Below are 15,034 nucleotides of genomic sequence, written 5' to 3'. Positions count from 1 at the left end.
TTGATTTTTTTTAAAAAAAATAAAGCTCCTAAGATGTATCCATTTATATTCCTAGTAATAAATTCTTGTACATAATTTGATCTGTAAACTATACTGTTTTTATGTAGTGTTTGATGTATAAAGTTACGGTTTCTGTCATTAAATAAACCCAGTATTGTCAGAAATTATTCTCTTAAGCAACTTTTTTTTCTGTGGAAAAGGTTTGACTTACTTATTCCTTCTCTGTATTCTGCCATCTACATTGGTTCCTTCAAAAGTAATGCTTCCACAAATGCAGGAAGCAGGTAACACTTTGATGGAGCACAGTCTCAGCTACCAAACATTTTTCAGCATAGCCACCACCACTAGCTATGCATTTTCACCAGCAGTGAACAAGAGCCACACTCATGAAAATCTGCACCAGCAGCGGTGCCCCACTGTGTTTCATGGCTGCTATGACTGCACTGTTGCTAGAAAATAGGAAAATGTTGCCCATGTGGTCCATCTTTCATTGCCCTGAACAGATGGAAGTCAGAAGTGCCAAATCTGACCTATACATTGGATGTGGGAGGACAAGCAATTTGCTCCATGGTCTTCCAACTGGTATGGAAGCGTGGTGTTACTGTGTTGCATGAGAAAGGTGGACATCTTCTCTGACCTGACTGAGCTTGGTCAGCATTAATGGTTGTGGTTCCAGAAAATCCAGGACTCTTTCCTACCTCAAAAGGCAATGAATGACTGTACTCACTGACTGCTGCATACTGAACTTCTTTCATGGGGAATTCACTCGTTGCCACTCCACAATGCTTTCTTGAGTTTGATTTGTAGTGCTGATGCCATGTCTCATTACCTGTAATGATGGGATCCAGGAAATGGTCATCTTCAGCTTTCTTTCTGTTCTTTATGTTCCTATGTGAGCATTTTTGAGACCTACCTGGCAGGGGCTTTGTGACATTTCAACATTGTTCCAATGCATTGAAGCTGACATTCAGCTCCATGCACAGTTCCCTGGTTGTAATCTGCTCGTTTGTGTGGAGATGACTGAAAATACTTTGTGGTATGACAGCTGTGCATGGCCATCCAGAACACAGCTCATCTTTCACGCTGCTGTTGCCACTGCTGAAATGTACCACCCACTGCCTCACTGTGCTCACATCCACTGTTTGGTTTCCATCAATGTCCAGCAAGTGCTGATGGATGTCCATGGGTGCTGTTTTTTCTGCATGGAGGAATTCAGTTTTGCTTCAAACACACTCCTGTGTCAGCTGTCATTCTGTCAGACTCCCCTCTACTGCCATCTGTCACAGCAACATGGAAGAGAATATTGGTGGGAAGGTCCCACCCTACTGCCATACCACCATCTGCTTCTGACATTGTGGGCCACCATAACAACATAGGAGGCATTACTTTTGGATCAGCCCTCATCCATACACCTAGGAAGCTGTTCCATATTGTTCATTTATCACCTATGTTCAACTTTTGCTGAAGTTAAATAAACTTGTACAAGGATAGGAAAACCAGTGCATTCCTAAATGAAGTGTTAGGACACGGGCAGACTAGAGCACAAGCACTGTATAAATGTATACTGTGCCTGTGTTTAACACTGCTACCTAGGAGGAAGCATCATGTGGCACTTATGGCTTCACTCCTATTCTGGGCTGGGAAGCTCTCCAGCATCACTCCTGGCTGAAGGACATTAGTCGTACAGCTGCCTTCTCGTTACTGCTAGCAACTTAAGGCAATGCTGGTGTTACAGAAGAGCCAGCTTTGTTGTTGTTTTGTTCCTGGGGAGGTTGTTTTGTCGGGATTCATTTGTTGGTTTTGTTTATCCTGCTCCCTAATGGAAACACTAGGACTTGGGCACATCGACCCTTAGCATTTTGGCACATTAGGTAACTCTTCTGCGAGCCCACGCAGGAATCTAGGCTACATCAGAAGAACACATATCAAAACTAGGGTTTCAAAAGGCTGAGTACACAAGGACTAACATGGCCTAGCAATGAACAAATACTGTTCAGTAAGGCTGCAACTGTAGATTTAAAAATTAAAAACCACAAGTGATGTGTGGAAAACTTTCCCTGCCCTTTGATTTGAACCAGATTCACATCCCTCCTGGCTGTTAAATGAAGAGCTGTGAAGAGCTGTGCATACCTAAAGCATTGGAACTGTGTACCTACTTAGCAGGCTAACCATTAGGTTATGTCACAACTCTACTGTGACACTCATCAGCTATGAGACTTGCCAGAAAGCTCAGCCACATATGTAAAATATGTCTGTCAGAGGGCCTTGTCTTATAAATGGTAGCATCAGCATTAACTTATTCACTACCACTAAGTTCAGCAGCCCAGACTAGTGCTAAACAAGCACTTAAGATATGCTTTTTTTATCTAAGATACACTAGCTTCAATATTAGTCTTCACACTATACTATTCTATTTTGTGTCTGCAACACCAGAGTGCAGTTTTGCTTATGTATGAATATGAAAAGCTACCAGATTTTTTGCACAAAAGCAAAGGCTGAATTACCATTTTATAACCACCTACCAAGCATCAGCCAACACTTAAAACATAATGATTACAAATTATGGAAAGCTAGGGAAAAAAAAAAAAAAAAAAAGAACTGTATTTTTATTATGACTTGCATTGCCTTAGATTAATGTATTTGTACTTCAAGGAAAGTATTAACATAGGCTCATGACCTGAAATTTCAGCATCTGTTTCACTATGAAATCCAAGGAACCGAATTTAAGAAAGAGGTCAAAGATGAGCAAAGGTTTTCAAGATCTCACTGCACGTAACTTTATCAGATAGTTTATATTCCAGTTGCTAGCTGTGGCAGTCACTGCCACTCTTACCTACTCTACCTACCCTGAAGGGAAGCTGGCATATATCTATTTATACTGCAGAACAAATGCACGCTAAATTTTAAAGGTTTACTTGGTACTTAAATCTCCTTCTTAGGGGGAGGCTCCTATCACTCTTAATTTAGAAATGGAAATTCACAGACATTTAATTAGTTCTACATAAGGTTAAAATGTAACAGCTCGTGCTTCTAATTGCATAGATATCCATGCCTCCACCCAGAAGCAATGGCTTGTTATTTAACAAGTAGCTTCCCGAAGTAAACACAGTGTAGTTTTTAAGATTCAAACACATATCAGAGTGAAAGAACTCTGTTAGGCAGTAAAAGCTTCTGGGCTTCCTCACAACCCAAGCTTTGACAAAAGCACTTGCAGCATACAGAACTCAGCACAGCCATGTCCGTTCTGACAAGGAGGTGCTCTAAGAATCACAGGCCTAGCAGAGATGAAGTACAACAGGCCTGAAATGCAACTGTGTCTGCTGCCAGGGTGAGGATGCCATGACATAACATCTGCTTTTGCCAAAGTTGTCTGGGTGCCGTGGTTACCTAATCTACTACAAGGAAGTAAACACACAAAATTAAAAGAGCATCATCTGTCACCTTACAGACAGACAGCTTCGTACTTCCTTCTGCTTGATTAAATATAGATTCTGAGAATCTGGACAGTACACTTCTCACAGTTTCAAAGGAATGAAATCGGGACTGAGGGGCTGCACCAGCAACACTTGAAACGCTACCAGCAGCTGCCTACACTCATTATCTTTTGTATAATTACTGTTAAATGAGCTTGGATACACCAACATCCCAGCCACAAAGCAGGTTCAAATGCAGTTTAGGCATGGAAAAGGTTACCGGATAATTACTTCTGCCTTCATCTTACGTCTTAAATGTTTTACAAGCTTCTCAGGTGCTAAGTAAAGCTTTACTGCTAAGCAAGCATAAGCCTTCTGAGTTAAAAGTGTACGTTGTGTGGATAACACATTTCAACTACTGACAGTCAACCACATCTCCCTACAAGGCAGCTGAATTCTCTGCAAATGCCCTTGAAGAACTTCAGACAGCTAAATCAGGTAGTTCACAATTAATTTTAGAATTCTTTAATATTCTTACCAAAAAACAAACAGAATCCCTGAAATATATAGCCTTCCCCTTTATTACTACTATATTCAGACAATGAATATGGCAGAGGAAGCCCAGAACTCCAAGTGGAAGTTCCAGCTAACATTCTCCTCAACCATACTTCTCAGACCAGTTCTTCTTTGCATCAGACAACAGACACCTTTGTAACTACTAGATCAAGCCTGTCAGACATTCAGTCCCAAGCGGATTTAGGCAGTCTTGATTTGATTTTCTTCCACACAGCACTGAGAAGGAACTTGAGAGACAGAATTTCGGCTTACCTTCAATTCAGATCTATTAGTTATTGCAGTCTCTCACACAGACTGGAATTACATTTACTGACCACGGAAGTAAATCAGACAAATATAAAACTGTTATCTGACTTCCACGAAAGCTACATCCTAGCAAGTGTGCTGCTCTGCCTGTAAGTACCAGGAAACTGTTGAAATCAATACCTGCTGCAGGCAAAGAGGTGGAAGACGTGGTAGACAGCAGGGTTAATTAAGAAAGAATAGGTCTCGCTGTTACCCTCTTACTCCAAATCCCCTTTAGCTTTCTCCTAAGACAAGAAAACAAGAATGTATCCAGTAACTGCTAAGAAGCAAGATAAAACAGCCACTCACTAATAATACCTACTATCTTCAAGGCTTTCTTTGGACAAATACAACCACATGTAGTAAATAAGTGAAACGCAAATGCTTCTTTTTGCCTTGCCAAGCTCCAACAGCACCCAGGTTGGGTTATCTGTTGTTGTTCTGTTTGTTTCTTTGTTTTAAATAAACCAAAGATTTCTGCTATGGAAAAAAAAAAATAATGTATACGTTTTTATGTTACGTTTATAACAAGGCCTTTAAAGAAAATAGTTACAGGTATTCAACTGCATCAGACTTCAAAAGAAAAAAGATTACACATACAATACAAAAATACAAAAAATATTTTTTTAGAACATACAAACTCAAAAGTCTAAGTGGTCAGAGCTTTCCTAAAATAAAATAAAAAAAATACAACTGAAGATGCACTTTCCTTTCTGCACTTGCAGGTTTAAATTTAACATGAAGGAAGGCTTTAGAGAGAGGATGAAAGCAATTAATATACCGAACTCTACCATCAGTTCCAGGTTAAAATGAAAGCAGTTGTTGATGCTGTCAGGTATTGGAGTTCAGAAAGAACCTTAAGTTTTTTCAAGCTTTTTTGTTATTGTTGCAGCTGTTACTTTGTCATTTTTCCAAATTACTGCAAAAGGCAGACAGACAGGAAGAGGATGAGTTTTATTTCTAGTTGATACTACACGCATTAGGACTGCAAAACCAGGATTTTTTTTAAACCAGATAGCATCCACTGAAGACACAGGCATCAAGGCTTTTTTTTTTTTTTTTTACATGGCAAGACAGGGAAAGTGCATCTTAAGATTTTTCATACTTAAGCAGTGAGTTACTGATTTTTGGTGTGGCTTTTATTCCTTCTAGGCATAGTAAAGAAAACTATTTCAACCAAACGGGCAGCTTAACGTACATTATCTTGTCCTTCTGGTGGTGGCCTTTGTGTACCACTCATTGTTGCATTTAATATTAGTCTCTATTTAATTCACAAGGAAATGCTAACAAGCACTACTGAAGGCTAATGACTTAAGAGGAGCACATTGAAAATACTGACTTATCCTTGTAGTGAATATTCTTTACAGACTGTATCTAATATACAGACAAGGCCCATTTCCTCAGCGTGAAACAGGCCACAGAATGTTACACATCCTACATGAAGTTTTAAACAAAATTAGAGCTAAGTTACCAGAGCCACTCAGAGCAACGCAATTTCTAGTTTGCAAAGACTTAACAAAAAGTTAACTGCAGGGGAAAAAAAATAAATCCAGGTTCTTAATGTTTCCTGTTTAAGTTCTTATTCAAATTAATAGTCCAGTAACACTTCTAGCACAAGACAATGCTCACTCTTTAGCAGTATTCCCAGGAGCCAACTGTTTCTCCTGTTAGGAAGAGGGAGCCAGAAATAAGAATGCAAGAGCACTCTATGCTAACCTGATTAAAGAGACAGTAACCTTTTTCCTTCACCTTAATTAATCACTGACAAAAAAAAAAAAAAAAAAAAAAAAAAAAATCTTAAAAAGGTACCACTCCAATTTCTTTATTATCTGTAACCTTTTGAAACTAATCACATGGAACTACAAAATTAGCAAATGCCTTGAGATCTGTATACAAAACATAAATTACCTCTAATTTCAAACTCAGTTATTAGTGTACCACTCAAAATCTTAAAAAAGTGGCTCCAAAGATAGTCTTACACCATTCTTAAAAAAGGAGACTGTTCCTTTAATGTTACACCCTCCCCTCCCCCCAGACACCCAAATCTCAATCCACATTGTTTAGTTATTCTCTTGGTCATGGATATTTCCAAGATGAGATTTTATATTTCGCTCCCATAGCTTCTGGTTGTCGGAAAACCCATGCTTTCCTTTATTGAAGGAATTTGGTCCTGCTGAGGTTGGTGTATCCCTGTGAAAAGCAAAACAGCATCAGTTGAGAAAGTCACTTTAACGACAGTAATTAGTGCAACAGGGCACTAAAAAATCAGTTTGAAGTCCAACCTGCTGCCAGGAACTACCACACATTTCTTTATTTCAGTTATGTCAGGAGTCCTAGCTACTAGCAACTGTCAGTTGGTGAAAAAAACTCATCTGTCTGTGGCACGTTAAGATGAGATGGGGCAGCAGAGGGAGTGGAAATGGCAGTAACTGCTGCTAACTGGGAAGCATTTGTAGTACAGGCAAAGAAGCTGAGGATCCAAATCTACCGTTGGAGAAGAAAATTCACTGAGAAGCAGTAAGTCTGCATTAGCAGGAAGTCAACTCAGGGACCTGATTTTAAAAGCAATCTGTAATGATGAACATCTTCAAAATACATATGCTCAAGATTAACCTCTCTCTTAAGTTAAGCCTTCCCTATATTTAAGATTGACCCTAATGTGCCTCAAATCTGTGTCAAGCAAAAGAGCAATGCATATTTATTTTAAAAGTAAACCAGCTGTTTGTTTGTTTTTTTGTCTCTCCAGAAGACCATCTTCATCTTTCTCTTGCATGAGTTTAAAAATCCGAGCAGACTACAGACCTCAGGGCAATGTGTAAAATGGGGAACGACCAAGATATAAGACTGAGCAGCAAACAAAAACTCGCAGTTTGCAACTCTTGACTACTAATCTCCAAGAAGAAAACTAGTGACGTAGAACAAATTTCTTCCTCAGAAGAAGGCAGCAATTAGATCTAACATAAAAATGTATGCACACTACTCTTAAACTACAATAGAAACATATGATCTATATTTACTGTGCTTGTTTCTGAAGAAGAACTTCTTGAACCTATTCCATCTTTCTGTATTTGAAAGCCATCTGCAAGACTTGACTTGAACTTGATATTCTTCCATCTCACCCTTCTTCAAACCACAGTTCACAGCTGACTTACCTTCCAATGTTCTTCATACGCATCTTAGCTTCTGGAGGCATTTCCTCTGGTTCACTCTACAGTGGAAAAAGGAGTTCAGAGTGTGGCTGGCCATTATCTTATGAACATCTCAATGCTAAATTATGGAATGCAGCCCAACAGGAAAGCAATGTGATTTAGAAAAAATAAATAAAAACAAACAATTCCTCTGATCATCTCTGTGCAAGAAGGAGCAGCAACACGACCATGAAATACTTAAGAAACCAAAAAGAGCACAACTTCTCTTTGCCTGTCCTTTATAAAGCCCAGAGAAAGCAACCAGTAATTCCAATGATGTATATTTTGTTTTCAAGGAAAAGTTATCAGTATATTAAACAATTTTTGAACCAGTAGAGTACTACAGAATTGTACATACTTAAATGGAAAATCAGGAGATGCTTCTAAGCATAAAATCCCTGTCACTTATATTAAAAAAAAAAAAATATTAAATGACTTGCTATCTCCTCCTAACTCTAAGCTGCACCAGTGGGACTCTAAGTTGTGTCAATCACCGGCTTACTACTTACATCTTCATCTTCATTGAAAGCCGCTGCTACAGAAAGGGTTTTTGGAGCAAGGGTTGGAACGGGCTCTTTAGGCTTCTGAAAGAGACCAAATACACGAGTAAAGTAAATCTAATAACTCAAAAAAAAAAAAAAAAAAAAAAAAAAAAAAAAAAAAAAAAAAGAAAGCTACCCTTTGCATTTTAAATAACACGGTAAAACAAAGTCAAACATTTTCACTGAAACTGAAGGGGGCAATGAGGAGGAAAAGTATTTTATTTTGAATCAGAACAGATGAAGGTTTCTCTCGGATGAAAAGGAAAATGGCTGGGGTCATCTGCGCAAAAAACTCTTCGAAAAGCTGGTTGAGCCTTCTCAGATTACAGCTCCCCACAAGTAAATCTCAACTGACCAGCACACTGCGGGGACACACACTGGTGCATGACTTGAACAATTAGATCAGAACCCAAATAAGCTGTTGTATTAAGAATTTGAATACGCTACCATTTTCATTATTCTTTTTGGAGTACTCATTAATGCCAAGAAGTTGGATACATTTATTTTCTTGCTTTTTCACAGATTAACAGCTTTCTGTCATGCTACAGAGGCCTGAACAGCATAAAGGTCCTCTGAAAAAGTACTTTTTAGACTTCTGGTAAATAATCTTCACTATTTCAAGCACATCAAGCTATTGAACTCATGACCGCCACATGTAATAGAGTCACTTCTGATGTCTTCTCTGCAAGACCACTAAGGAAGTGCTGAATCATCAGTAACAGCTTGCTTCAACAGCACTTTTATCTAAATCAATTATATGCAGTGCTTCATCCATCACCACTTTACTGGTTATCGTTTTGTATACATTCATATTTTGGAAGCTGATACTGCGGAATAATCTTCAGACCACTGCCTACAGCTCATCCAATATCCTACAGTATATAAATATTGTGTCATCTCTTAAAAGCATCAGCTCCAGAGGAATGGGTAGCATAGTAAGAAAAAAGGAAAAAAACTAAACTAAAAGGAAACAGGCTGAGCTACAGCACTGTCATAAATGGTACAATGTCAATCACCCACTAAACTCAGTGAGCCAGAAATCCGGAGATAAATTTACTGCCACTGGAAATAGCTTCCTACATGAAAAATCTGAGTTTGCTAGTTGCTCAGAAGGCAGATCTGCCAATTTTTCAGTCTGATCTGACCTAATTGTGTTTATACCCTGGAATGCTGCCAGCCCAGGTTTCCTTCCCATGTGAAAATAACAGACAACTCTTTTCATCTTCTGCAGATCTGCACAATACTGGCACTGCAGGTGCAAGTCTTTCATGATTACAGTCTGAACTTAATCCAGACAATGATCTATAACCTATCCATCACAGTGGAATGTATAAGGGAAGTATAAATGAACCATTTAATACAAGGGGAGCATCTGGCTTCTCCTTGCTTGAGCTAGTACATGTCTACTTTGTAGTAAGGAGAAGCATTGGGTTCACTTCAGAACAAGCACAAGGCTAACCTTCACTTTTTATCACAGAGCATAAGAATTCTTAGAGACCTGTGCGATGAGGTCTCATCTCTTGCACATTATTTCAATTGTCTTTTCAAATAAATCCTTCAAAAAGGTTACAAAACATGCAGCAGGAAATGAATCACACTGACCTTGCAAGTAACAAGCTGAGTTATGAAAAATAAACTACACTGCCCCATGCAAAGACAAGATCTTCAGAATGGAAGACTTACTAAGGCCACCTCAGAGAGCGCTTGCTTTCATGAAGCTTTAAGCATCCATGCAACGAAGCTCCCAGCTCTCATTTCAAAGTGACTTGAACAGATTAATGAGTCTGCTCATTTCCCTCAGGAAATTATTCCAGACTATCAAATTTCATTACAAAATTACTGTGCGTATTCAGAGATCCATAGTTAATCTCCACCAGGTTTTATGCTTCCTAAGACAACTGACCTGGTATTAATCACCTTGAAGTACTTACATATGCATGACTAGGTGGCTCTGCAATGCTTTCTTAATCTTCATCCAAGTCACCCACATTTCATTCAAGATTTGCCTTCTGCAAGGAAGCCTCCCCACAGTACATCCCCTTTTCCTTAAAATTCAAAGCCCGCAGACAACTTACATTTGCTGCTAGTTTGATGGATATTGCAGATGCCTTCTTTGATGTCTGACTGCCTATGGAAAATCCAAACTTGGACATTTTGGCAGGGGCAGGCTTTGTGATAAAGTCTTCAGCTTCTTCATTAGCTGCCCGTTTCTCTGCGCTGCGACTCGAACTTTCCCCTCCATTACTGGAAGAAACAGTCTTAGTTTTCACAGGTTTTTCTGCCTCTTCTTCAGGTCCTGGTGAAGTCGAAACAACTTACCAAGATGAGCTATTTTTACTGAGCAGATTGATGGGAGCAGCAACCTCAAAAAGCATTATACTTTGAGTGCAATAGGTTAGGTGCTTTAAGTGACAGCAGTTGTCACCAATGTACATTTAGTGGACAGCAAAACACAAAGAGCAGAAGAAATCACAAGCACTCCACTATTAATACAGAACTTCCCATGTACGAGCCACGAAAAGAATCTTGAAGCACAATCTATTTATTTAGTATGGAAGTCAAAGTTCACGTAGTAAATTAAGTGCAGATGACTAAATCTCTTTAGGGTTTAAGTTGCAATAGATAAAGTTTCACAAACTAGAATCCCAATTCCAAACCTAGAGCAGATGATCTAAGTTAAAATCAATTCTACTAAATTTTTATAACAACGTGTCCATGCCAGTCTCTTGGCCTGTCTGGCACAACTCTAAGACCAGGGAAGTGCCTACAGTCAGGCCGGCTGTCTCAGTCATGTTTCAAGTCACTGCTTGTCCGCATCTCATCTGTAATAAATTTGCCAAGCTCTGCTTGAGGAAGGAATCAGCACTGAGAAAACATATATATAGATTTCATCTTTTCTATTTTTGCATTAAATCATAGAAGAACACAGTAGTTGAACAGTGGTCCACAGAAGAAGGACTTGAATCACATTTTCATTTCCTACAGACGCGGTTGCCTCAGCTACGCCAAGGGACAAAGGTGCCCTTGGAACACTCACAGTGAACATAGCAAACACTTCAGCAAAAATACATTTCTCTGCTGCTGCAATAAGCAAATCACTGCAGTAGCAGATGGAAAAAAAAAACAAACAAACATGCATTAAAGAAAAGACAGGCAAGTGCTCATACGATCAGTCTAAAAAAAACTAGCAGGGTTTCTCATTGTATCAAGTTGAGAAAAAGACTCTCCGCAAACAGCAAATTCAGACTATGAGGGAAGAAAAGTTCTTGGTATTGCTCTCTAGCAACAAAAAGCAGATAAATAAAGCAGAGCAATGGGGGAGAAGCTAGTCTGAACTGGGGGTCACAAGATTGTAACTCTGGGATTAAAAAAAAGAAAAGAAAAAAAGAAGAAGAAAAAAGCAAAGAGTGTCAGGAGAAAGGAAAATTAAGGACGTGAGGAAATCCTGAAGAGAAAAAAATGAAAGACGTACGCTCCAATCTGACAGGTCTGTTGGGTTGGGTTTTGGTAGTGGTACTTATTTGTTTTAATTGCCTTAATTTTCACAGCTGCTCAATATTGACATTTTTCAGGCATCCATTCAGTACACTCACTACCTATCTACCATCTCTATATTGCTATTTCCTAAATCAGAAGTGTTGTCTCAGTAACAGAACATACAGACTTTCTACCCTAATGTTCAAGTTGTCAAGATAGTGAGAGACAGGAACAAAAATTGATTTCTCATTCATCATTGGGAAAATGATAGATAACAAATTTCTTTCTTACACAGATGTAAAAAATTCTAACTTCACTCTATTAAAAAACAGCACTAGTCTGCATCACTGGAAATCTGACTCAAATTATAAGCGTGAAAGCAACAAAGACGAAAGAGAAACAGGCACCATTTTCACTAGTGACCTTGGGTACTGGCTGCTCTCTTAAGACAGCTTTCAAACAGAACTTTCCAGGGCTATGAGAAGCTTTTACAGCTTTTTCATGAAACAGAATATTCAATTACTATTCTAACCTAGGTACATCATAGCTTGTAAGGTGATGTGAGGGCAGGGATAAGATTCAATGGCCCGAAAAGCTTTGGAATGGTTGATCTAGAAGCCTGCCTCTAAGGCAACCACAACAGCTCAAACTTCAGGTCACACTGGAACATTCCAGGCTCCTAAACTCACGCTGGCTTGAAGCTAAATCAAATTATGATACCCTACAGCTTACTAATTTGACTGCAAGTTCTAGAACATCGCTAAACAAACATGAAGCCTGAGACCATCTAGAGTTGGCTGTACCAACTCCCACACACTTTTTCTCACCCTTCTCCAGGAAATGTTAAATAGCCTCCCTCACAAAATTAGATCCTACTGCCATTGCTTTTGCCAGGCTCTACTTGGGACAGACTGCAGATTGCTGAAATAAATGGTTTCCTTACAAAAACTTGCTTGATGAAGGTGCTACAAATGGCTCAAGACAACCCGGGGGGAGGAACTGCTGTACTATTCTATTTCCAGAGGAAACAGAAACAAAGATGCAGATCATTCCTTAAGCAGGTCTCTGTTATTTCCTCAGTCAATGCAGACATATTTTTAAAGAATTTTTACTATTTCCTAGGGATTTCTAGATAGTCCTATTTCACCTATCACAAGCACCACTGCTATTTGGAAATCTACCTCTGACCAGTGCTTTTTTCATGCATCACAGTAACAACACTGTCTCTGGTGACAGCAATAGGATCCAAGTGATCAGCATGGAGCTGTGTCAGGGGAGGAGCAGCTGGGGGTTAGGGACAGGTTCCACACCAAAGGGCAGTGGGCATGGAATGAGCTGCCCAGGGCTGTGGGCACGGCCCCAAGTTGCTGGGTTCAAGAATCTTTTGGATAGTGCTCTCAGACATAGGCTTTGAATATTAGTTGGTTCTGTGTGGAACCAAGAGTTGGACTTGATGATCCTTCTGGGTCCTTTCCAACTCAGGATACTCTATAATTCTATGATAAGAAGTCACACTGCTTCATATTTGAGTTTTCCTCACAGGCATCAACAAGCTGTATGTGCACGTGGACATCTTTTCACTGCCTTGGTGCTAGAAGTGACAAGAGCAACAATGCTGAATGCAGAGCATTTTGGGCTATCTTCCCCCAGGAGTGGGACTGAATTTCAACTATGTTAAGTTCGAGAAGAAAAACATCGATTTTGGCAAAAAACAGAAGGCTCTAGATTGCTTTAAAAAGTCACTGGGGAATAACAGCCAGCATTAGGGCTAATGTAACATAACTCTTTAACATCACATTCCAGCACACCAGAGAAGTAGGTGGTACAGTATGGACACTGTGCAGAATAATCCTGGCCAGTTATAATATTGCACACATAAAATGAGAAATAAAGTAGTAATAATAAAAACAGAACATGAATCCAGGAATCACCACTCATACTTTGGTGATCAGACATACGATTCATTCTTAACACTATCTTATTTGGTTTACAAGCCAAATTAAATCTTCCAACAGATCAAAGTGCCTTCTGTTTCTAGCAATATTTAATTCAAAACCAGGGAAGGGAAGCTTTAACAAGTCACCGTTTTCCCAATGTTAAGTCATACAAAAAGAAAGCAGGCAAGAAGGAAAGACACATGATAAAACATTCCAGGAGAACCAATGATAAGCAGTACATGAGGAGACAGAAATATCTAAATAATACAAAACTAAATAATAAACTTGTGGATTGCTGCCAAGCAAAAAACAAAAAACAAAAAAAAACAAAAAAAAAACCACCTTGTGATGCTCAAGATGGCACACAGGGGATATTCACTGTATCACTACTCCCCAGGCGCTTCAGTTGTTAAAGCCAATGTTGAGTGTTTCAATGGCAATCGTGAAATCTCTCTCAATACACGGCAGAATTATTCCGCGTATTTTTTCATTAAAATAAAGAAATAAGAGAACGCCTTAGCGCGGCAGGGCGAATTCGCCGGCCACAAGCGCTGCCATGAGGCCGAAGCGGCCCCAGGCGCCGTGCCCAGCCCGCGGCCTCCCCTTCCGCGCAGCCCCTCAGGCCCGGTCAGGCCCGGGCCGCCCCTCACCCCAGGGCCGGGCACACGACGCAGCGCGGCCCGGCCCAGGCCAGCCTATCCGCCCCTGGGGCGGCACTCCCCGCGCCCCCCACCCCCGGGGGACGCCCCCGGTCCCACAGCGCGCCCCACGGGCCCGCGGCGAGAGGCGCTGCACGTTCACCTCCTGCGGGCGGCGGCCGCCTCGCCTTCTCCCCCTCCGCTCTGCCGTCCGCCATTTTCCCCCGCCTCCGCCTCCCGCGCAGCGCATGCGCGCCGCGACGCCGCGACTCCGCCGCCTCCCGCTCCTCCCACGACCATGGAGAAGGCACAGCGGCCGTACCGGAAGCGGAAGCCGCGCAGGGAGGGCGGAAAGAAGTGCAAGCGGCGCTCGTGTGGTACACTTCCGGCAGGCGGGGGCCAGAGCCGGCGCGAGCTGAGTAACGCTCTCCGGACTGCGGCAAAGTCATCCCGCTTCCCTCTCTCCCAGCCGTTTCCTCACTAGAAAAAAAAATAAAATCAGAGGGCCCCGTTCTTCGTTTTCCTGGATACAAACCACTACATGCGATCGGTAATTTGAAGCACCAGTGACGCAATTGATGAAATCAAGACGCTTTAATTGCCTACGAACGAATCCAGATGCTTCTCGCATTCCTACGGTGCCCATTGACGCCCTGCAGTCTGACCACCGGCTGCTGCAGACTGATCCATGTACACTGAGCTGTCATAAAACATAAAAGGCACTCTGCACGTCTTTAAGTATTCACTGAGATGACTTCATCATCTCAGAACTTCCAGTAGTCTGGCAAATGTGCAGTACACAGACTGAAAACAGTCATTCGCAGGGAAAAGCCACTCAAAAGAGCGCGAGGTATTTTTTGGCAGGTTCAGGAAACTCTGGGATATTCTTTCCTAATTGTGAATTCCTTTGTCCCAGAACACTCAGAGACAAACCGCGCAACTTCCACAAACTCCCCAAACTCACGTTAAAAGAGCAGA

The 15,034-nt window shown here is 40.8% G+C and overlaps 2 protein-coding genes across 2 annotated transcripts in view; one reads left to right on the top strand and one right to left on the bottom strand.

The window, feature by feature from the left end:
- Nucleotides 1-15,034, top strand: part of RPL24 (ribosomal protein L24) — a 304,494-nt gene that overhangs the window by 25,601 nt on the left and 263,859 nt on the right. The gene's annotated exons all lie outside the window — the stretch shown is intronic.
- On the bottom strand, nt 4,779-14,520 carry PCNP (PEST proteolytic signal containing nuclear protein). Its single transcript, XM_052665553.1, is given in 6 exon segments — nt 4,779-6,464; nt 7,427-7,482; nt 7,972-8,046; nt 10,080-10,248; nt 14,220-14,368; nt 14,371-14,520. Coding segments are annotated over 6 exon segments (714 nt in total). The 5' UTR covers nt 14,506-14,520; the 3' UTR covers nt 4,779-6,334.

Source organism: Tympanuchus pallidicinctus, unplaced genomic scaffold, assembly GCF_026119805.1.
Source record: "Tympanuchus pallidicinctus isolate F22 unplaced genomic scaffold, pur_lepc_1.0 scaffold10, whole genome shotgun sequence".
In the NCBI taxonomy this organism is placed as follows: domain Eukaryota; kingdom Metazoa; phylum Chordata; class Aves; order Galliformes; family Phasianidae; genus Tympanuchus; species Tympanuchus pallidicinctus.
The sequence above is the reverse complement of the archived record's forward strand: the minus strand, read 5'-3'. Positions and strand labels throughout refer to the sequence as shown.